This window comes from Buteo buteo, chromosome 14, assembly GCF_964188355.1.
Source record: "Buteo buteo chromosome 14, bButBut1.hap1.1, whole genome shotgun sequence".
Taxonomy (NCBI): domain Eukaryota; kingdom Metazoa; phylum Chordata; class Aves; order Accipitriformes; family Accipitridae; genus Buteo; species Buteo buteo.
Window position 1 is genome coordinate 32,983,254 of NC_134184.1, and position 23,787 is coordinate 33,007,040.

Here is a 23,787-nt window from a genome sequence, read left to right on the forward strand (position 1 = left end):
TCCTGTTTCAGGTGGTGTCACTGCTCTCTGTTGGGACCCAATACAGCGAGTTTTATTCTCAGGCAGTTCTGATCATTCCATTATAATGTGGGATATTGGAGGAAGAAAAGGAACAGCCATCGAGCTGCAAGGACATAAGTATGTTCAAAGCCCTTCCTTCTGCTTTCATGGGAGAAAAGCTAAAGGTAGAAGCCACATTGGGAAACAAACAGCCCAAAGGTTACAGTCTTCACAAGCCTCAAGCTTGTATCTGTGACTCCCTGTGGTCCATATACAACAGAAATAACTTGCTTGTAGTGTTTTTCAGCGTTGGGCCCACAAGCTGGTTTGAGAGGCTACAAAAGGTGATGAAGGAAAGCACAATATCTATAATCCTGAATGTGTTATGCCAGAGCCTGCACCTTTATTGGAAAGAGGAGGGCCCTCAAATGAGAACAGCTGCAGGGAAATTCTTGCTTTTTAGGTGTCAAGGTCTTTCCTTCCCCTAGAGGGAGCATCAGGCTTGACAATTATTCCTTTTTTCCTCCACGCTAACTTTTTCCATGCCACTTTACCTACAGCCTGAATTGTAAGTAATGTGCTTTACCCATAAGGGCCTTCACCAACTCCTCAATGCAAAGAGGCTTCATCTTTGCACGTACAGACCTCACATTTGCATGGCATAGTAGGTGTCTTTTGAAGAAGAGTAAGCCTGTGCTGGGTGTTGAATAGAGGTCAGAATGGCTCTAGCTGCGATGACCTCCTAGCCTTTTAGTATTGGCAATGCAACAAGTTTGTTTCAGTGTACTGGGAGTGCATATGTGTGGGATTTCTGTGCCAGGCTCAGGTCTGGAGAAGCAAAATCCCACGGTGGTTTTGGTCTAACAGTTTCTTACATATTCATGTTTCTTCTCAACAATGCCATGCTCTGCTGAGTGATTTGGATGCCGCTGGGATTTCAGAGCACTGCAGAGCTCTTGCTGAAATTCCCAGATCGCCCTTGTACCCTACCAGTGGTGCTTGCTAATGCACTGCTGCTAGATTTATTGACGTGAAAATTAGTTCTCCTAATACAAAGTTAGCCTCTGGATCTTAATCTGTGGCATGGCTGTTGGCTTGCACTGTACAGCATAGAGACCTGGTCCTAAGGGACGTAAGAAACATTTCACCTGATGGTGCCACTGGCGTCGGCAGGCGGGCACTGGGAAGGCAGGCTGTGTCGTACCAAACTGTCCCGTAAACGCCTTCCCCTCTGGAAAAGTAGCCACGTGCACAAGAATATGCGTTAGCATGGAAGTCCTTTGGATAGACAAGACCAGTGGTGGTAGCAAAGAAAACCAAATGTTGTGGGTTATTTCCAGTTGCTGTATGCTCATTTACTGTCTTTTCATAACTTTGTTTTTTTTCTGTAGCAGTGTTGTATGGTCTTTGTTTCCCAGGTTGTAAATAGCTTGAGATGAGGCCTGGTTTTCTTTCTTTTATGAAAGAACAAGCACGGCTTTGGGGGTTTAAACTGACTTATTTCTCCCATGTTCCTTTTCGCTTAAAAGAAGAAGCAAAAGCACCTAAATCTTCCACCTTACTTTGTGAAGGCTTAGGTGCAATTTAGTGATTCCTATATTATTTTTGAAGCTCTCTATGCTTGTTAGTGCTGAAAGAAAATCTTCAGTAGTTTCTCAGCGCCTCATTCCTAGATGTTGCAGAGATTTATGAAAACAAAGTTGTTCCTGACTTTCTGACAGAAAGGTACCTTACCAGGGCTGCATTTATGCATCCAGATGTGCCTTTGGAGAGGGCTGGAGCTGCAGCTCTGTTCAGGCTTCCCAGTGCATCTGGGACCTCCCATCTCAGGAGCAGCAAAAGTAGTTATCAAAACAGGTCTCTGCTTTTGTGGATGCTGCCCAGATGGGCGGCACTCTGGTCTGGTCCCAGCTGGACAGCAAAGACTGATTTGCATCTGATGGATGCCATGTACACTGAGGTGAGAGAGAAACATATGAGCAAACAAGTGGTTTATACTGCTTTATTGTATATTCTATGCTTACTTGCGTACTAGCCATAGATGGTTGATTAGTAACTGTCTTGTTTCTTTTTCAGCGATAAAGTTCAGTCTCTCTCCTACGCTCACCACACTCGGCAGCTCATCTCCTGTGGTGCAGATGGGGGAATCGTCGTCTGGAACATGGATGTTGAGAGGCAGGAGGTAGATATTCACTTCTTGTCGGTTTGGCCTGAAACAGTCTTGGGAAGAAGGGGCCTTTCTAAAATGTGCAACTTTCAACCTGAGCAAGATCATTCCAGGCTTTAAAAATGTTTTTGGACATGCTCCAGTTGTTATACAGCAATTATGCTGTGCCTTTGATAATATAGTACAGGGGAAATTGTCTGGCAGAAAATGCATATTAAGTAGGCTGCTAAACAGCTCTTACCCTTTATATTACTGTTCCGAAAGACATCTTCTGAGGAGGGTAGTGTGAGATGTTCTGCTTTGTTTCTCAGGACGTCATGAGAAACATTGTCAGTTCAGAGGTAAATGGATGGGTTGATAATTATTAGGGGGTTTTAAGGAACAAAAACAAGAAAGCTCTTTGTCATCTCTGGAAACCTGCAACCCAGGTGTTTTTTCCTGTTCTTGCTAAAAAGACGTTTAACTAGGGCTTCAATCTCACGCGCTACTCAGTCTTGCTTCCCTCCGGTGTAACCACGTAGAAGCAGGCCAAACAATGACTTTGCCAATCCAGAGAGTTAGATTTCACCCACGCGCTCCTAATTGCTTTTGTGCTGCGTGGCCCATGAATGCAAGCGGGTGCAAAAACGCACCCTGGGTCTTCAGTGCTGTGGGAGCAGCCTCCGCTCAGCAATTGCTGAGACCTGACTCAGAGAGGGGGAGCGAGCACTGCACTGAGTGAGTCAGGCATCAGCCCTGTTCGGCAGCCTGGCAAATCCTGGTAACGTGAGTCACGGCAAACCTCTGCCCTGTTCCGGCAGGGGTTAGGAAGGCACCCCCAGCCCCTGCGGTGGGTAAGTGTGAGCAAGGCTTTTGGCAGCATGGGCTTTCACCGGCTTTGCTGGTTCTCAAGGGTTTTGGCCTCCCCGGGTTGTGTGTGTCTCCCTTGAGCAAGGGGGAAAGCTAAGTGGAAAATTGGATTTAAAAAAACTACTGAAATGGGCATAGGCAGGAACTGAGCTCCCTTTTTTATCTGGATTAGCATTCTAGTTGGCTCTCTTTAATTGCTAATCTAATGGCCAATTATGTCATCAGCTCCAACAGTGAAACGAAAGCAGAGTGGCTTCCTCCTTCCCAGCAGATGTTTCATTTTTGCTGCAACTCAAACATCCAGAAATGAAAACCTTTATTTATTTGCTGCCTTTGAAAAGCTACAGTAAGGGTTAAGACTGTCTGGCTGCAAAACAGGCAGCAAAGCTGTGAGAAGGCTGGTTTTAAAAGTGGAGGAGAAATATAATTAGCTAAATGAGAGCTTAGCAGCAGGTGCTAATGGGTGTGCTGCTTTGTCAGACTATGGCTATGTGGGCTTGTTATCAGTAGTGCAATAGGGTGTTCATGGTGCTAAACCACTCCTGAAACATGAACCTTTGAGATTTTAATACCAGAGATTTGAGATTTGGTTTGGGGTCCTGGAGCATTTTCCTCTGGATTTTGGCTTTGGCATTTTTGCCCTCATTTAAGGGTTTTCTCTGTGTGATGTGTGCTCAGTACTCACCTTGATGCTATCAGATTTTCCCACATCTATGAGATTGCATTAGAGTGAAGTCTGCCGTTTTAGCTCTTGATTCTTTATTTTAATCTCTGTTTCTAAAAAGCTATAAGGCAACAACATCTGAAAGGTGCTAGAAGCTGTGTTTCTATTTGACTACAAAGTGGTTACTTGTCACAAGCAAAATGTCATCTTCATCTGTTGTTTTCAGATGCTTAAGCGATGAAAACTTACACACGCAGGTGTAAATCTGTAGGCATTAAACAGACTGTTGTGCGTAGAAAAGACAAGGAGTTGCCCCAGCAGAATGAACTGCCTTCAGAGTAACTGGCAGAAGAAGCTGAAGCAGGTGGTTGCTTTATTGCTGGGGGTCAAAGGTATCCTGGGAGCTGAGGGTCTCCATCAACCTTACCTTATCTTTGCTTGGCTTTTGTATATTTTTAAATCTCAGTCTCAGCTGTGTTTCTTGTCGTTTTAAGTTGCAGCATGTAAGAAGCCAGTGGCTCTGATAAGGCAACCATGGTTTGCCAATAGCGCTTCCTCACAAAATATTAAACATAATTTAGTGTTTATTTAATCTTGTGTGGTTGGTGGGGCTGGTTGGGAACATGAGGCAGCGCTGGCAGGGCTGTCCTGGTCTGACTGGGGCTGCCCTGCTGCAGGGACAGGATGGACCTGCTTGCCAGCACTGGCTTTGGGCTGAGCTCTTGTCCTGGTGGGGCAGAGAAAGGAGAAGTCGTCATCTGGTGGGAAGGAGTGTCGGTCTTGCTAGGCCAGGTTAGGACAGACAGCTGGAGAGGCATCAAGAGCCGAGACTCTTCCTGAGTCTCATGTCCCCTGGAGGGTTTCCTAAACGCTGTGGGGAGACGTGCTTCGTGTCCTCCAGCAGCCCAGTGCAAGACAAGTGTCAGGGGACCCAAATGTAGGGGAGGAGATGGGCTGCCCCCTCCACGTGCCCCCCTGCCACTTCAGGCATTTCTTGAGCTCTTTCAGGATCTGGCAAGACTTGCTTCCCTACAGGGCATCTGGTCCATGCTACACTGCACAGCAAAACCTGGCTGCAGGAGAGAGAAATGCCTTTAATATTTTCTTTCTTTAAGTCTTCTTACCCACTTCATCCACAGCATGAGTGCAAAACCATGCACTGTGTTAGGAAGTAGATGACCTTCCTTCCATCATCTTTGTGTAAAAGCAGGGAAAAGAGCTGGTTTCGGTTCTAGGCTTTTTCAGGTGAATCTCATCTTTCTCCCTGCTATGTGTGTTTTGTAGCCCAGATACCTCTGACAGCAGGAACGCCTCTTACAGTATTAAAGAAAAAAAGAAATAAGAAAAATAACAAAACCATATCAGTATTTCAGATACTTTCCCCTTCCTTCCAGATGAGTAGCTTGGCAATTGGAAATACTAATTGCCCCCAGTTCCCACCAGAGGCACTAGCAGATGGTAAATGCTGTCCAGACAGGACAGAATATTTTTATATGATTAATTCCAGACTTGGAGAGGTGGGGGAGGCTTTGTCTGTTCCTCCGTTATTTTTGTGGTCTTATAATTGAACTCTGCTTCATGATTTGGGTGAGAATTGTTCCTCCTGTGTCCTTCAAGGCTCAGAGCTGAGCCAAAAAAGACATCCCAGGGAACAGGCAAAATGGCATCTTGTGAAAATGGGGATTTTAATCAAGTTTAATTGGCCACATTACCGCACCCCAATACATCTTTCTTGTCCTGTCTCTAGGCCCCATTGGAAGCTTTTCTGTTTGTTGCTCACTCCCGCTTTGCGTTTATGTATGTGTGTGTTGCAGACCCCAGAGTGGCTGGATAGTGACTCCTGTCAAAAATGTGACCAGCCTTTCTTCTGGAACTTCAAGCAAATGTGGGACAGTAAGAAAATAGGCCTCAGGCAGGTTTGTATGCATCCTTCGCTGTGTTAACATAGTGCAGTTAGGCTTTTCTCTCATAACAGATCGTGGTAACCTTTTTTTCCCCTAAAGCCTTGAGAACTTGCGCTTTGCTCTTCCACTGAGTGCTCATTAGTGGGACAGTGGGCTTGCCCCTGATGAGGCTTGGTTTTGTGGTCGGAAGGAACACACTTTTTTCTTCTATTTTTTTTTTTCTCTCACCCCTCTCCACCCCACCCCCCAGTCCCAATAGCAAATGCATGTAACAGGCCTTGGGCTGAGTAAATTGTTTTTGAGCCTTCCATAGCTTTAGTCATGTGGGATTCTGCTTATTGTTAGTTGAATGTGCTGGAGATAGAATTTTGCAGCTGATTTTTGGAGATTGTGCTGGAACAAAAGCTGTTTTCAGTGAGGTTGGGTAAACATCTGTAACTGCTCAGGCTGCAGTGGAAAAGGCTTATTGGTCTGCTTGGAACATGCTGCTGCATTTTCCTGCCCAGCGGGAGGGGGCTGCGGATCGCAGACTTTTGGGAGAGGGGCGTAAAAGTGCTGAAAGGGATGTTCTCATGGAGCTTGGAGAAGTCAGGTGTCTGGGGCAGAGCAGAGCTGCATCTTCTCTTTATGTGACGCTCGTCACTGCAGAGCCCGGCTGTCCTGCGGCCGGTGAGGCAGCCTCGCAGTTCTACGCAGCCAGCGCATGAGAGAACATGAGGCGGGTAGCATCAAAATGCAGAAACACTAGTGCTTCTGGGGCCGAAAATGGCCCAAGGAGTTGACCAAGATGATTAGATGGTAGGTGTTTACACTTAGAGGCTGGGATGGGACTCTAGAATGACGCTATGCTAATGTAGCCCTGTCCTACCTCAACCTGGAGATGTTTTAATGTGTCGCATGCTGCTGAGCGGTGGTTTCGTTCCCTATACCCCCAAAGAGAGACTGCCAGGAACGGGGGTAATTACAGCTCCCAACCCTGCGGCAGATGCCCGGCTGGCTGGTACCCATCTTCTGGGTGCGTAACGGGGCTCTCTGTCCTGTCCTTTCATCTCTAGCTGTGCTAATGAAAAGAGGACAGCTTGGACTTCTTTCTTCCACCTTCTACCCTGTGGAAACCCTCCTGTAACACTGGTCATGCTCAGTGTAGAAGCCCTGACCCGCAGCTACATCCATAGATGCCAAGTGGTGGGGGCAGCGATAATTTACTGCGTGGTGTATGGTGTCATCCTGGGGCTTGGGGGAGAGGTAGAGTCCATCTAGCCTGGGTGGTGCTTTATCTGCCTCTTCCCAGCATCCCTGCTAGTGATCAGCTGCTGCTTTGCCCCAGGTAGTAGAGGAAAGGAAAAAAAATAAGATACCCCTCCACCCCCTTTATTCTGAAGTCCTTGCCTGTTTTCCTTCATCTCCCTTGGAAGAGTCACTTTCCTGTTTGCTGCAGCCTCAGCTGGGTCTTGCTGGAGTGAGATGGTAGAGCCAGTGGGACCTGAGCAGTGACCTACCTGGGTTTGTGGCTGAAGATGTCTTTCCACATGTTGTCTCCTATAGCATCACTGTCGGAAGTGTGGGAAAGCCGTCTGCGGCAAATGCAGCTCCAAGCGCTCCTCCATCCCACTGATGGGGTTCGAGTTCGAAGTGAGGGTCTGCGATAGCTGTCACGAGTCCATCACGGATGAAGAGTAAGTGTGGATGCTGAGCTGGCTTGCACTGGAGTGGGGCAAAACTCCTGTGTCTGGGAGAGCCTGGGCAGATGCAAGGCTCCCGGAGGGAGCAGCCCAGCGGGGTTGTCCCTGGGCTGTTTCAGCAAGATAAGCTTCTGCAGTGCCTACCAAACTGGGAGGGATAGCGAGGCTTCCACCTCTGCTCCTCTCGTGCCAGAAAGGTCTCAAAGTGGAGTTTACAGGGAGATTGCTGAATTAATGACTCACAGCAGCATTCAAATACTGATTTCCTCGATAGGGAACATTTTGGGGGAAAATCCTGCAATCACGGCCTTTGCTGATTTTTGGATTTCTTTCTTCAGGCGGGCGCCCACAGCCACTTTCCACGACAGTAAGCACAACATCGTTCACGTACACTTTGATGCCACGAGGGGATGGCTGTTGACCTCAGGGACAGACAAGGTTATTAAGGTAGGAGTGAGGAGGTTGCTCTAGCTCCTGTATCTCATTTCCCCTTCCACTCCCATGTGGTGGCAGGTATGTCCTACCTGCTTTCTTCCACCTAGAGACCTCTCACTGATGGACTTCTGCCCAATAATGACCAAGGAGGTCTCGGTCTGTGAAGTTACTGCCTGAAGGGGCTGGGACAAGTGCTCACTGTAGCTTTTCCTCTGGGGGGACAAACTGTATTTCAACATAGTGAATCTCAGTTTGTGCAGCTAGGTAAAGAAATAGCTAGAATAATGAGTAAGTTTATAGCAAAGCTTGAATAATTAAAAAAAACAAACCACAAACTCACTATGTGTTATGACTATGCTAATCATTCAAGTTAGCAATATAGTATGGGGTTTTTGGTTTCTCTTAAGGCCAGCTGTGAACCTGGCTCCTGAGGGTAAAGCATAGTGATATGCAGAATGTCATTTGGTCAACCTCCGCCAGTCTGATGCGAGTGCTGGAAAATGAAATCAAACTTCTTCAGACTTGCGGCATCCACCTCTAACTATGTAACCTCTCTTAATAAAAAAAAAAAAAAGGTACAAATTATTAGAGATGACATTATATACTACATTTTATTATCCTTTACCATCACTCACTATGTTGTTATATTTTATTATATTAACAGCTGTGGGATATGACACCAGTAGTTTCTTGATGGTACGTCAGTGGAACTTACAGAAGAAACAGATTTCCTAACCCTAATCATACTGCAGAAGATAGGTAACGCTGGGTGCATATGGCAGATCAGAAAGGAACTAATGCGTTTACAACGATTTTACGTCCTCTGCTTGATCAAGGCTGAACATTTGCACGAAGACTCTTTCCACTTATTCTCAAAATATACAAGAAGGTATTTTTTTAACTAATGGTTTGTACGATCTGACCGGTTGTCTTGAGTTTGTTTGGAAAATCCATGTGTGGTGCAATTTTTAGTTTTTATATTTCACTATGTCGTCAAACTTGCTGCTTTGTACAGAGGGTTCTTGGGTTGCGTCTTACCATGTGAGTTTTTGGGATCAACATACTGTGTAAGGCAATCGGCTCTCCCCGCAGCGAGTACCTATTGATTTGGGATGTTTTGGGATGTTTCTGCTGACCATGCTCTCTCTCCAGTGGAGGAACTCTAGGCATGGTGTTGCATGTTCTCTGGGTGCATCACCAAGGAGCTGATGGACTATTGCAATTCCTAAAAGGGCTCTACCATTTACTTGTCCTAGCAGACATCATCCAGAGAGCATTTTATTGGTTTGTAGCAGCTAAAATCCAGCTTCCCGCCTCTTTTCTTGCTGCACAAGTCGCAAAACCAGGGGGCCAGGTTGCTTAGCAACTAATTTCTACAAAAGCTGAAATACTTTTCCAGCTCAGAGCATTACGAGGAGCACGCAGACCTCTGTGAGTTTGATGAGGCTGACAGGCTGATTCAAATTAAATTATTGGCAACAGGAACTTTTGGGACAGTGTGCATTGGGAGAGGGGGGGCGGGCAGATCTGAAACTGCTCTAGGTCTGAAAAGTCTGGTTTACCTCTACCTCTACCTTGTGCAGCAACATTTCAGCATTTATACCTGTCTGTGTTGTTGAAGATGAATTTGATTTTCCTGGTTAGTCATATTTATTTTTTAAAATGCTGATGGTTTTTATTAATTTCCTCTATATATAGACCAGAAACTGATATTGCTGAATGACACCCATTCTCCTGTTGTCATATTTTACGGTTTCTTTTAAAAATAAAAATTATTTAAAAACCTGGATTGACCCAAATTACCTTTTTGGAAGGACGTTGTCAAGACGAATAAACAAAAAGAGCCCTTTTTTTCTGAAGCGTTCTTCTCTGAAGAGTGAACCCTCTGTTCCTTTAATCCATTTCACTTTTTAGCACGCTGTTGCTCATGTGCTTCAAAGAAACTGGTGTAGAGAACAGAACTGCAGACCAGAACTAGGGCTTTCCTGCATCTCCTATTTAAGCAGGCCTCATGGTCTGTAGCTGCTGTGACAGCTTGTCAGTGGTGCTCAGTCTTGCCCCATTTTGGACTTTAATATTCCCCTCTGAAGGAGGGAGGCCATGATATTTACCATTACAGAGCACATGCCACCTAGAGAAGCTTTATGGTTTTGTTTGAGTGATAATGCCAAAGCTTCTCCTTTGTTTGCCCAGCAGTAGTTCACTTTTGAGGAAACAAAAAGGTTAACACAATCCATGGCATTAGTTCTAGACTGGTGAGTTGCCGGAGTAAAGGGTAAGTGGACTTTCATGTGCGTGTTGCAGGACTGCTACGTACTTTCAGGGAAACTTCTCTTTTCAAACATTCTATAAACTGTGCTTAAGCATTTTGCAGTCATGTTCTCTGAAATGATGCCACCTTGGCTTTCCTGGTCATACAGCCTGTTGTTGGTTCCCCTCTAGGCAGCATATTTTAAAGCATATTTTCAAGTATAATTCACACAGCACTAAAAAGATTCTTTTTCCAGATTGAATGTTAATTGTTTTCTAAGTCCTCCCACTTTCTCTCCTGGAAGCTAGATGCTTTTTTCCTCTTGGAAGGCTTTTCGTTACACCTTGTGCATGTTTTCTGATGACTGAAGTGTTCTTGGCTGACAAAGCTATGCAAGATGAGCAAGTTGCCTGCCAATATTTCACTCCAGCTGGAGAAGATGTATGAAACTTTGCTGGACTATGCTGTTCCACGTTACCTTGGGCTCAGGGCCTGTTGGCTGAAGACCTGACTTGCTTTGCTCTGCAGAGAGTATCTCTCGTGGTGGCAGAAACACGGGAGCACTGAAGTGCACTTAAATCACTGTTCAGCACTCTGTTCCTGAGGAGACAGCGGTTGCAACAAGCCTGGGACTCCAGCGTGAATTGTGCTTATGCTGATGGAGTGGTGGAGTCAGCAAGCTGAGGATCTGCCCCCGGGTCAACGTCTAGTCCTTTTGAACATGTAATGTTCAAACAGAGGTGAGGAACTGACTCCAAAGGAGACTAAATTGGGGAGCGAGGTGTGTTTGGACTGTTCTGCAGTAAACTCTTGGCCGCCCCTGCATTCTCTCCCAAGGAGTTGCGGTTTCTGTGTTTCTTATGGGTGGATGTTGCTTATACAAATCCATTTTGCAAAATTTCCCTTGCTGTTCTTTCTGACTGAACTACCAGCAGGGTTGTCTTGCAGTCTCAGGACAAACTGGTCTTGGCTTAGAAACTGATATAAGCTGAAAGGGAAGCTGAGGGGGAAAGGGAAGTTTGTCCCTTTGCTATGACCTTAAGAGCTATAATGTAGAGATGTGAAGGGAAAAGAGGTGTCTCTACTTCAAACAATAATTCCTTTACCTCCCAAATGAAACAAGAAGGATTTGACGTTGGGAGAGTTAAAATGCCTGCCTTCCTGTTCTGCTATGTTGGGGTAACAATCTCAGTTTCTTCTGTCTTCTAGATCTGCACAAAAAGGTATCCCTGTTGCCTGGTCCTTTTCTTTCCATTTTAGTTGCTGAATAACAAATCTGTGCTATTAATTGCATTATTGGGGGGGATGTCTTTTGGTACAGATGTAAACTAAGCGACACCCACACACCCACACCCACTCAAACGAAGTAGGGTCCCCTTTCCCCAGGGTTGCTGAAGTGCAGCAGCAGGCTTTTAGTGGTATCTCCTGCTGTGCCAAGGGGTGTGCAAACAATGCTGGCCGCCTTCTGCTCTTTGCTTTAGAAAAATTGATTTTCATTTCTCTCTTAGCTGGTGTTTCCTTGGGGGAGGAAGCAGTGTTCTTCAGAGCATCTACCTGCCATTTTTGGCTTTAAAATGAAGAATATCTGTAGCACTTAGGTGGGTGATGGGGCAGGCGCTGGTCATGTACACAGTGCCTGGGCAGCTGACTTGAGCTGCTTGTGTTCCAGGTGGCTGAAGGAACATCAACCTGAGCCCCAACCTTCACTCTTTTTAAGCTGAATATACTTAAGTAAAAGGAAAAGTATGTGGGCAACTGCTTGCAATGATAGCACTGACGGTGCTTCCATCTGCAGGAGACTAACATTGCGGTTAGTGATGACTGAAACAGGGTAGTGCCTAGGGTTAGAAGTCAGCTGGTGTGACAGAGAATAGTCCCGAATGGTGACATTAGTGTGCTCAGCTGTTAGCACTCTTGTCTACAGCTGCTTTTTATAGTGAAGCCCAAATGCCCTCCCCACCTGGTCCTCTGGAATGTGAGGCCATCACCTGAATGTCAGCACAGTGACTCTTAGAATGTCAGAAGTGATGGCTGCGCTTTGCCCGAGAGGGTGGAGTATCTCCAGTACCTGGAAAAGGAGGGATGCGTTCCTTCTGTGGGGTTGGCTGCTGGTAAGAAGGTGGGTGGCCGGATGCACAAAAAGGATTGTGCATGATCCAAAAAAGACGTAGGGGAAAAAAGGTTTACTTTATGCCTGCTGCGGAAATCACTGTGAGAGAGGAATATGCCACTTTTTTTTTCCCAACTGTGTCCAGTTCTGGGCTCCCCAGTACAAGAGAGACATGGATATACTGGGGAGAGTCCAACAAAGGGCCACAAAGATGACAAAGGTACAGGAGCACCTCTCCTACGAGGAGGAAAGGCTGAGAGAGCTGGGACTGTTCAGCCTAGAGGAGGCTCAGGAAGAATCTTATCGACGTATATAGATACCTGACGGGCGGGTGCAAAGAGGACGGAGCCAGGCTCTTTCCAGTGGTGCCCAGTGACAGGACCAGAGGCCATGGGCACAAACTGAAACACGGCGGGGGTCCCTCTGAACATCAGGAAACACTTTTCACTGTGAGGGGGACTGAGCACTGGCACAGGTTGCCCAGGGAGGTGGCGGAGTGTCCATCCTTGGGGATACTCAGAAGCCGTCTGGACATGGTCCTGGGCAACTGGCTGTGGGTGGCCCAGCTTGGACAGGGGGGTTGGAGAGGTCCCTGCCAACCTCAACCAGTCTGTGATTCAAAGTCCATTTAATGTCTGCATCTACTGCACGGGTTAGAAAATTTTTTAAAAAGTCTCTTTCTTTAAATCTAAAATCCTAGGGCTACTAACAAATTAGCAAATGCTACATATGTCTGTTCTCGCTGTTCCCAATAGGATTTGGATAAGAACAAACAAAACTCTGTTTTATAGCACATAGGAAATAGGTCTACAATGTGTGGTTTTACAGGGCCATGTCCTTTCCAGGAGGCCACATTGCTCACATGGATGTTTTCAATTAGGATTTAGAAGACTTTGTTTCTATATGTGACGATAGTACGCAACAGTAACAACAAACTTGATCCTTTTTTCAGGATGGATTCCTGTGCCAAGTCCCTTCAGCGTTGTCCTCTTGCATAATATTGAGGAAGAAACAGATTTTTCTCTTCAAAATTGCATCTGAAATTTGGCAGGAAATCTTTGCTCCTCAGAAGGAAGAAGTGGTCCATAGTTTGACAAATAACCTGAAGTTCTGGAATTTAACTCTGGTCACTCACATGTGATTTTTCATTGCATTTTCCCAGTTTGGGGGATTTTTCCTTTGTGACCAGCCTTTGGCCATCTCTGAAATTTTGTGTGCTGCAGGACAACACTGTGCTGCTAAGAACAGAAAGAGGTTGAGCTCAAAGGCATTGAAATTGGTGCCATGTGAGGACATCGAACTCAAAACAAAATCAAAACAAGAGAGCACAGTCTACTGGCAAAGTCTTTGCAAGGAAAAGATGCCAAGAGAGAATGTTATCAGCATACAAAAAAAGCCAGCAGTGTAGAAATGAATATTCATCAGAACTGTGCAAAGCCGAACCATCCCCTCTCCCAGCACTGCAAGCTGACCAGCAGCCCTGGTCAGGAGCCAGAAGCCACAAGGAGCGGAGTTGTTCTAGTGATGGGGTGGTAGATCGAGTCTATGAATATCTGACTTAAATTTCTTGCTCTTTATCAGCATTTATCTACCTCAAGTAGTGCTGTAAGAAATGCATTAAATGTGGAAGCACTTCAACATTAAAATGATGGGGAAGAGACGCATCACTACTGAGATGGTGCAGAAGAGGTGTCAGGCCTTATGAAGATACAGGTTTTGCCTCTCTCCAGTTACTTGTTCCCTATACATTAAATAATCTGAATTTATTAAAGGTTTTATCACCTTTGTACTTTCCAGGCTTCTTTACACAATTTTTTCATCCCTGTTCACTGAATTCAGCACCTTTGCAGATATTAACCAAATGCAAACATTTCATAACAGGTCAGGGCTTCCCTCAGAGGTGGAAGACCCATCATTAACACCTCTACTTTGTCCTGTCCCAAGAAAATCTGGTGGGGTTGCCACCACCAAGTAATCAAGAAAGTTTCAGAAAAAAAGGAGTTATGCAAACTTGATTCATCTTTGCCGTTACCACTAGTTCCAGGTGTGGTTTAGTTTTCCAAAGGCTGAGTATTGCTTCTGACTCCATTTGGTAAGTTAACTTCACCATACTGACCTGTATCTTGTGGGCTTCGTTGTCTTTCACAATAGAGGGAGTTTACATCAAAAAAAATCTTACTGGCTTTTGATCAGGTCAGTGTTTACTAGGAATACTGCTCAGCAATTTGACCATCTTTTCTGCTAATTATAGTGTAACACTTTCTACTTCTGTTCCATTATGTAATTAAGTGTCTCCAACAAAACAGAATAAATAGTGCTAGCTTAACCCCACTAAATTAATTTCTATCAGCTCCTGGCTGTTACTTTTCCTTCTCTATGTGTGTGTTGATTTGTAATGAGGAATTTGGGTTATTGAGTTCTGACTGGACCCGTTCACCTACCTGTTCTCTGAGCTGGCATAGAACTGACAACTGTTGTGTGGGCGAGCGGGGTCATTTCTTTGCCAGGACAAATTCTCATTCCGCCTGCCTGGCCGTGGGTGACCAGCCCAGGGATGATGGTGTTTGGGCAGTGAATGAATTGTGCAATTTTCTGCATCGCCCCAAGGCTCTGTGTGGATTGCAGCTTCTCAGCTGGAAAGTAAAGATGCCCAAGAAGATTTTTAACCATCAAGGAAAACGCCACTTTTTGGGAGCTCCCTGAAGTTTGCACTAGTGCAGGTTTTACCCCTCTTCCTCTGTTCTAGGAATGTTTTTATCTGTGAAATCCCCCTGGCGCTGCTGGCACAGCAAAGGTTTGAGTTCTTTCTCGTGCTGGTAGGCTGAAAACCTGCCTGCGCAAGACCTTTGGGCAGGCTGGCGCTGTGTCTCTTTGTAAGGCTGTGCGTTAGCTTTTGTCTTGAGAGAGAACAAGTTTCCTTCACATCATTTTTCCTAACGTTTATCTGATGGCTCCGCTAGAGAGGGGAACATAAATACTGACCTACTTCACAAATTGAAGTTGGATTTGGTCACTTTTAGTTCTAGAAGTGGGTTTGTTACACTTGCTCCCTGTTAGAGTCCCTGCCTTTTCAATGCCTTCTTTCTCTCATTGTCTAGATCAGGATGACTGCGGGAGTAGAGAGTTTTCAAGTCGTCTCACTTGCATTTTGAAATTATCTCCTGTAATCAGTCTCTGGATCCACCCAAATGCACCCAGAACTACCTCTCCCAAGGAAACAAGAGATGTAAGCCTGATGGACAAACAAGGAAGTACACTGAGCTGAGCCAGGAGGGATCTGAAGCTTCCTGCTGCCATTCAAAGTGGTAACAGCTCGTTTAAAGCGGGTGAATGTTGGTTGACCAGCACTAATTTTAGATAAGGAGGATCTAGTGTTACGAGAAGAGGCACTTTATTTTTGCATGAGGTGTGAGAGCAACACAAACAGGGAATGGAAGACGGGCACGGGCAAAAGGAATTTAAGAATTAAACTGGTTTGTAACTGCCCTTCTCCACTGGAGTCAATGACCACCAGGTTGGTCTCTGAAAGAGTAGCTCTTATGTTCGCTCTCCACTCACCAAGTTAAACATTGGTTAATGAAAACTAGTACTGCTCCGACTGCTATGGCTTTAAAAAATGCTCTGTCATTCAAAAAATACAAGCAGTGATTGAATTGAAAATTGGCATATCTAGCCCAGGGCTGTGTCCCACCAAATAAATTGTTTACATTGAGTTTTTCAGCACTGGCCTAAGTCTGTCTACATTGACGTCTGTAGTACAACTCCCATCTTTTCATCATCCCCCCCTGCCCCGAGCCTTGTTTAAGGGGGTGTCCCTGCCTGCATCTTGTTCCCAGGGGTGGAACAGGGAGCGTGGAGAGCTGGGACAGCACAAAAGCTGGCGGGGGTGCTGCTGCAAATGCAGACAGTTGGTAATGCAGTTTACTCCAAATTAGTGAGGTATATATGGGAATGCCCTGCCATTCAAAGGCAGACAACAAACAATTGTTTATAACTTTAATCAACCACAGATTACTTTATTTTGTTTCTTTTTACAAAGAATAAACATTGGCCCAGAAATGAAGCTTCGAAGAAGAGGAAATGCAGGTTACAAAATCATCTGATATCTGTTACGTTGACCTCCTAAAATTTTCACCAAAGACCAAGGAATGTTTCAGTGGCCCCTGCATCACTGCAGTCACCTTCTATTTCTGGTAATCTGTCACTGGGTGCTGTTTTTCTCTTGCCCCTAAAATTTTATAGGTGGCACTAAATGTATTTGCTTACATGCAGGTACAAGTCATTCTGAATTGCATTAACACAAAGCATCTCACTGGCTTTACAGCCACAGGCCATGTTTGCTCTTGGGGAAAAGGGCTGAAATAAAGCATTGTCAGGACCATAATACCAGAGTGTGGGAGACTCTGGATTTTGTTTCTAATTGCTGTCTAATGTTTTAATTCTCTTTAAATCACAAGTGTTCTTAAACCACAGTATCTGGCTCTTTTACACTGTGACCAAAAGCAGCTTTCATACCTTTGGCTTCATTTTTAAGCTGTGACTAAAAAGAAAAATACAGGCTATTCAAATACATCAGTACAGAATGTGGACTAAAATACATGTTATATATATTATGCACTTTAGTTATTTTTATGAACTATTTAAATAGCAGTCATTAAACTCTTCTACTATACTGCAGAGCTGAGAAGCAACTTGACTTACTCAAGTATGCAAATGTTATTAGCCTTGCAGCTACTGGATTGAGAAACATAGTTACTATATATGCTTCCAGCCATGCTCTTGTTTTCAGTAACTGTATTTAACAGTTTGAACCATGTAAAATGTTAATACCAGACTTCTAGGAAATAAATGTCTGTACAAGTCTTCCCATTGTTTTCCTTCACTGTAGTGTGGGAAGGAGTTAAGTTTCTAAAATGAAGCAATAGCTCAAACGCTGGATCCAGCCTCTTCAAGAAGAGCTGTGACAGCCTGACTTGTCTCAGCACTGCTTATCACGGGAAAACTTATTTCAGGGCCTCTCTTAGTTGCAAGGAGACTGACAATAGGCTGAAAAGAGAAGGGTTTTTTTCCTAAACTGATACTTAACAGGATGTCTTTGAAAAATGAGTAAATGCCATCAGCCACTAGGATGTCTTTTGGGAAACTAAATTATGTAAAGCAGACATAACAAGTTCTCCTCTGCCCATCAGGATGGCCTTAGCTCCCAGTCACAGTAGATTGCTCAAGAATGCCTGTGCTCTAGGTGTGTCTAGGCCTTTTGCCCAACCACAGCAGTCTGCAGCCATGGGTAACACAGCAGTGCAACTTGGTCGAGGTCTGTATGCAGTTTGCTATCAAACACACTCAGTTCAGAAGAAAACGTGTTACCACTATGGTTATGAATAGTCTTAGCTTTGCAGTAAATCTGAAATACGCAAGACAAAATGAATCCCACCTGAATGGAGTAGTCCAAGCTGATTGTCTTCACCATCAGCAGAAAGATGTAGGAATGTAGGTGTCATTTTTAAACTAGATCCAGTAAATCACTGTGAAAAAGCCTGGTTTCTCTCTACTGATTTACAACGAGAATTCCAATGAGTAATTCAAATGTCCACAGGTCAGGTAAGATGAATCCCATCCTCTGTGTCTGGAAATAAACACTTCCAGGCAAACTACAACTCTCTCATCAGGAGGCAGACTTCTCTAAAACCTGTGCCCCCACTCACCGTGTTCCCTTCCCCCCCCTCTTAAGCCATTCATAATAAAGCAATTCCCTTTGATCTTTCACAGAAATGGCAAACACATACAGCTTAGCATGTTATTTATTCTCAATACCTAGAGTCATGCAGCCATTTGTCCGTTGGATCCAGCCATGTCTGGGTGTGGTATGTGTTGAAACCTCCTACTTCATGGCTTCTTGACATAAATGGGATAATATTCAGCCTTGGCTCCATAAAGTAATGTGGAAGGCATTTGGCAGCGTTCCTAAATTCTTGCTGTTTTAAACGTGAGGAAGCAGATCACTTCTGCATACCAGCATTGATTTATAGCTGAAGGCTGTGAGGAATCCTTCCATTTAGACTAAACAGGCGATGCAGGAGAGAGTTTCTGCATTCCCAGTTACAGGTTTGAGCCCAGTCACCCACACACAGCGAAGGAAGCCACCAACCTGTCAAATACAGTGGTTAAACATTGTTTAAAACATTCACTACTTCTTTCCTGGAAGGTACACTCCTCTGCATTTCTCTGTGGTGAGAATTTCAAATTATGTTGGGTAACTTCACAAAGCCTTGGGTTTTATTTTAATGCCTCCCAATTTTTCTTCCAATTCAAAGAATGCAACCTTACTGTGTCTTGAGACAGCAGGTGCATATTCACAATGGGAAAGGCTCTGCAACAGAAAAAACATGTTGCAGGCACTGCTCTCCCCCATGATAAGAACACCTGAACCCAATTTATTTTTAACAGGCCTATGGCATCCTACTTCCCCTCAACAGCAGGGGCACTACAGCACTGTCACTGTGTAATTAGAAGCTTTATGGTTACGCTGTGTCAGCAGTGGCACTAAGTTCCTGGAGAAGTGGATTTAAACTTCTGGGAGAACTCTTCCAGCACCTCCATTAGCTTCTCCTCATCCTCTGGTGGACTGTGGGTGCTTGCCAGGGGTAAGTGTGTAGCGACTGGTTGCCTGTCTGGAAGACAAAAATAGATTTAAAAAAAAAAAAAAATTAAAAAAATCCTTATGGGTACATTTAACCACCTCTTCTAGCACAGAGGAGATTTTTCTGCTTGGCTCTATACTGCCCAAACATACCTCACGGTCTTGAAGCCAGGAAGCTTACCTTCTAGGTATCTGTAAACAATTTTAGTTAAGTGTATCTTCCAAACCTGAAATTAAGCTAATTTCATTTGTATTCTGGAACTAGATTAATTGTCCTTTAGCACAATATGACTTAGATTGGGGAGCAAGACCTCATTTGTAGCTGAGGACAGTATAGCTAAAGGAAGGCCTTACTGCGGGGTTATGCCTGCTCGCCATCACTACTGCAACTCCTGTAGACAAAGACCAATAACTTGAGATTGGTGTTGCAGGCACAGGTTGCTTTTGCAGCATGAGACAGGGTTTTTCCTTGGCTTCTAGATAATGTTTCTAGTGCTACACAAATTCCCCAGCTGGGACTTTGTAGTTTGGATTATTTTCAATCTTAAAATGCTTACTCTCATCCTTAAAAATAATGGTTAAATTCTAAATGCTAAAGAACTTAAGCTAATTGCTTAGTCACCTTAAGTGACATGTATCCAACATAAAGACGTCTGACCAACTTTGCTCAATTTGATGCTTTGCTTCGTTTTCCAAATCTCATACGCCTCGCTCACTCTGTGTAAATACAGCTCTATCGCCATCCATTCTAAGGGATTTTTCTCCCCAAAAACACAGTATCTAGAGCCCGGGAACCTTGTGACAATGCTCTCAGATGTCTATGAAACAAACGTCAAAGCACTGGCGCAGCACTGCTAGTTTATTTAGTAAGTCCTTCCGCAGTAGCCAGCCGAGACTAAAAGAAGAAGCTGTTGCAACACTGGGCAGCAGATTCCTCTGGAAACCTATCAGGCTGCCATCAGGCTTCCCAGGGGAGCAGAGATGTTTGCTCTCTTAAGAGCAAATGTAACTGGCTGCACATACCACATAACCTCTGCTCATGGAAAACTGAGGAGAGAGAAACACGCAGAGGAACATTCCCTTCTCCATCACTGAATATGAACTGCTTCCGACCTAACTGTACTGCTTCCAGTAGCCTGTGCTAAAGTTTGGGAACTATGTGTGAAAGCCAAGTTCAGCATCACAGAGAAGATGCTTCTAGTCTTTGGAAAGCAGGACTCTGTCAAACATTTTTTATTTTGGCAGATGCAGAGAATTCTGGTTGTACGAGTCAGGTTCTCACTTCCCATTTTTTTTTCCTCAGGAAAAAAAGAAAATGCTGGCTTTGGTTTGCACTCAAAGGGAACAGAATAAAAGGGAACAGAAGAAATGGAGGGAAGGTGAGACTGATGCAGGAAATGGCCGTCAAGGACCAGAGGGTCTGTGGTGAAGTGCTCCTGCACACAAACCCATTTACTGAAAGGGCCTGAAGAGGGCCCATACTAAGCTGTGGCTTCCAAAGGGCAGCAGGAGAGAAATAACTGATTTCATCACTATTTGATAAGCACGGGACACAGACACAGGACTTCTCTTGCAGCCTTAAGAACAGTTGTGCCAAGACCAAAGCTCTCAAAAGTCAACAGCTATAGCTAAAGAGCCAAGGCATGTTCCCTGTTTACTAAAGCAGGGGGTAGACAGAGGCCAAAGGCAAGAGCCAGGCGGAATTATGATCTAGAGAAAGAACAACTAGACAGAAGCATGATGACTAGAAGAAGGTGACAGGAGTACGAAAAAGGCAAAGCCTACTTCTACAAAGACGACTGACCAGCTGGCATGTGGGGTTTCTGCATGCGCCACATGATGACATGAAAAAGGTCTAGTTAAGTATCTGCCAACCAGCCCCGCGTGACTGTCTGAGAGGGGACAGAAGGGACAAAGTCAACCCAACTCGGGAAAAGTCTGAACTCCCTGTATGCTCCACCTAGAAATTCAGTGAATCAGGATTCGAGTGCCACATCCAAGAAAAGTTCTGTGCTTCTGTAAGCAATTATCCTGAGCTTTGCCTTTCTCCTTCTGGATTGACCTGCATCACCATTAAGACATCTATGCTTCCACCTGTTCCTACTAAGATGCCTGTCATTCATCTGGGAGAAAAGAAGGGCTCTGCCCTATTTTTCCATTCCCTATGCTCACAGTGCCAAAAATGCCACTGTGCTCAAGTCTCTGCCCAGCATTAGAGAAAGGGGGAATTGGCAGCTTTAACTAGCATGGAGCAGTAGGAAGAAGAGCCTGTCAAAGCAAAGCCAACCCCGGTGCTCTGTGAGAAGGATGCTATTTTTCCAGCATCATAAAAGATGCTGTTTGACTGCTGTGATTCACCTTCCCTTGGCGCAGTCCTGCATACAGCCATTTTCATTTAAAAAAACCCCACCTCTCCCTAAAGAAATGCTTTGAAGTCCATCAGCTACTTTAGAGGACAAAAGCAGAAACATAACAACTTAACACAGTCGTTCTCTGGTTGCACAATTCTCACTTGAACCTTTAGTCTGGGAACAGTTTTGAGTAATACTTTATCCTTTGAACAACAGTTGCCTGGTGGAGCCTTCATCCCCTTCCAGGCCAGATGGGGATCCTACAGTCCAGGCAGCTTAGGGATCTCCACTGCTGCGCAACGTAAGACACTGCTGCCTTACCTTGGAAGAACAAGCCACTCGGTAACTTTATTGCTTCAGATGATACTGCCAACCATACAACGGTATCAGCTCCCTGGGCCTCTGTGCGCAGCGTATTCTTCATCTTCTGATAGAAATCTGGCATTGACGATCTCACAGCTAGAAAGAATAACAATGGAATGGTGGTCTGCCATGCAAGGTTTTTTTTGATTAAAAGAAAAACAGCTTAAAATTGCCATTGTGAGCATAGGAGGAAGAGAAGGCATCTCAGAGTTTATGAAGGAGAACCAGTATTTCCCCATAGCTAAGAGTACAATGTCTTCTGCTGGAATAGTGCTAAACTGCCAGATCATCCACCAGTTGTTTGTTTGGGTCAAATTACGGGACCAAAACTAGCAGGAGCTGAGAACAGGATCAGCAAGAGACTCCTGAGCCAATTCCATTCTAAACTGCAAAGAAGCCAAGACATGGGGGGAAATACCAAAACCCAGGGGTTTTAGCTCTTATTTTCTCACCAGTTTTAAGAAACCAGTTGCAGCATTGTATTTAAAAACTGTATGGTGAACAGTACCTAAACCAACTACGTAATAATTCATGTTCAAACTCTGGTTTCTTTTTATTTTGTTGAACAGGTGATGACTGAAGGCCCATCCCCTGCAGCTGTTTATTTTTGGGGGTAGGAGAGTCCTTGAACTTTAAGGTGGGGTAACTTTATGGTTCATTAGGTTTAAAATCCACAAAGAATGTACAAAAATAAATGTATTTTAGAGAAAAAGAAATACTAGGATATTAAGTTGGAAGGGGCATTTTTCAAGCATAAAGTAGACTGGGTAAATGCTTCTGTCATCAGAAGCAAATCTGGGAAACTGCATCCCTAGAAAAGACCTAGAGATCAGACTGCTAGCCTGCATCCGAAGCTTGTGTGTTAGGGGCTGGTAACATATTGTAGAACACAACATGCCTACTGGATAACTGATGCTGGCCCGCCTGCCGAGACACAGTCACTGAAGAACAGCTGCAGCTCAGACAAAGGGCTGTCTGGCCAAACACGCTGCTTCTCAACAGCAGTAAATGTTTAGAGGAAGAGCAGAGGAACAGGGCTTGCACAATGCTGCGTGCTCTGCTTTCCTATATGCCCTCGCAAATTCCCAATGTCTACACGTTGGTACTTACAGAGGCAGAAGCTCTACCTGTGTGTTTAACAGCCCCACTACAAATGTAACTTAAAGGTTAGCTTAAAGCACTGTGGTTCTGCTGTGCATTTGTGTGGGGCTGGAACCATTCATTGCCCATTATTATTCCCTGGACATACACAGATAGCAGACACTGTGCAGAACAGAGCTACCAGGGGGCATAAAACTGCTTCAAGCACCAGTTTGGAGCCAAGAAATCACTGCACCTGTTGGAGAAATCTACCAGAAAGTTTCATTTCTCTTCAGTTTTAGACTAATCCTGAAAAGAAAAAATATAGTCAGTGTCAAGCAGATGTTACCTGGAGTGTCTGCCCAGCCAGGGTGCATCACAGAGAAATGAATGTTTCTGTGAGCTTTTGCCCACTGTTCTGTCAAGACAACTTGCTGTCTCTAGGATAGAGCAAAAAGAGCCAGTCTAGCATCAAGTTAGTTCCCAGAGAAATAAACTACATCAAATGTGCTGTAAATACCAAGGCGTGCATAGCAGAAATATACCCTTGCTCATCCTGGTTGGATTTATTGGATAATTTTGTCAGAGACCACCATGGTCATTGCAATCCATACCCTGGCCACAAGCTTACTTTTAAAGTGGTTACACTGCTTTTACTGACCACGTCTACTTGCTGCAGACTGTAGGTAAGAACTAAGCAGGCAGAAAGGGTTTGTCAGCTAAAGACAGTTTTCCCCCTTGAGACTTGTATCAAATCAAATGAAAGTCTACCCATGCTCTCCGTGCAAGATGGTATGCACTCATCATACTTCTGAAGATTATTGCTTGTGCACCTCTGTGTGGGTTGGATGCAATGGGAAAGCAACAGCTTTTTGCAAAGCAGATGGTATAAGCCGCCTAACAAACAAGTGCTGGGCTTTGTTTTCAAAACCATTGACTGTACCTTGTTCTGCGCATACACCATAGTTCCATCAAATGTCCCAGTTCCCGACTGCAAGTCAGATATGTTTAATTTTTGAACTAGCATGCCCCCAGAAGAGACAGTTATCTGTAATCAAATGAATGAAAAGCAAATGAACGAAAAGCAAATGAATGAAAAGCAAAACCAGGAACTCCCCACAATCACACTCATGCATGTAATGTGGTCTTCAGGCCATATTTGGAAATCCCTAGGGAGCAGGATCCCTCTCCATACTCTGCACTACGCTTGTGCTCATATGTGGAGCATACCTGGAGATGAGGTGGAAGAAACAGAATTTTTTTTAGAAAGTGATTTTCATTCAAAGTGGTG

The 23,787-nt window shown here is 44.6% G+C and overlaps 2 protein-coding genes across 9 annotated transcripts in view; one reads left to right on the forward strand and one right to left on the reverse strand.

Moving 5' to 3' along the window:
- WDFY2 (WD repeat and FYVE domain containing 2) overlaps positions 1–16,259 on the forward strand; it is a 72,707-nt gene extending 56,448 nt beyond the window's left edge. Inside the window, exons 7-15 of one of the 5 annotated variants that reach the window (XR_012652961.1) lie at positions 12–138; positions 2,077–2,182; positions 5,495–5,596; positions 7,130–7,260; positions 7,605–7,713; positions 8,366–8,590; positions 10,257–10,692; positions 13,015–15,367; positions 16,102–16,259. Coding sequence is in view for 1 of the 5 variants with exons in the window: in XM_075046284.1 (XP_074902385.1) it covers positions 12–138; positions 2,077–2,182; positions 5,495–5,596; positions 7,130–7,260; positions 7,605–7,713; positions 8,366–8,395 (605 nt within the window). In the remaining 4 variants the exon portion in view is untranslated. Of the gene's footprint in view, positions 1–11; positions 139–2,076; positions 2,183–5,494; positions 5,597–7,129; positions 7,261–7,604; positions 7,714–8,365; positions 9,486–10,256; positions 10,693–13,014 lie in introns of those variants that run through there. The other 4 variants (XR_012652959.1, XR_012652958.1, XR_012652960.1 and 1 more) reach the window with 4 other exon arrangements.
- Positions 16,260–16,411: 152 nt separating this feature from the next.
- DHRS12 (dehydrogenase/reductase 12) overlaps positions 16,412–23,787 on the reverse strand; it is a 29,090-nt gene continuing 21,714 nt past the window's right edge. For 3 of the 4 annotated variants that reach the window (XM_075046287.1, XM_075046285.1, XM_075046288.1), the window contains 5 exons: positions 23,440–23,544; positions 22,846–22,936; positions 21,375–21,512; positions 18,657–18,733; positions 16,412–18,210 (listed from right to left, as the gene is read on the reverse strand). In XM_075046287.1, coding sequence (XP_074902388.1) covers positions 18,118–18,210; positions 18,657–18,733; positions 21,375–21,512; positions 22,846–22,936; positions 23,440–23,544 — 504 coding nt within the window. In that variant the 3' untranslated portion in view covers positions 16,412–18,117. Of the gene's footprint in view, positions 18,734–21,374; positions 21,513–22,845; positions 22,937–23,439; positions 23,545–23,787 lie in introns of all 4 variants that reach the window. The other variant, XM_075046286.1, reaches the window with a different exon arrangement.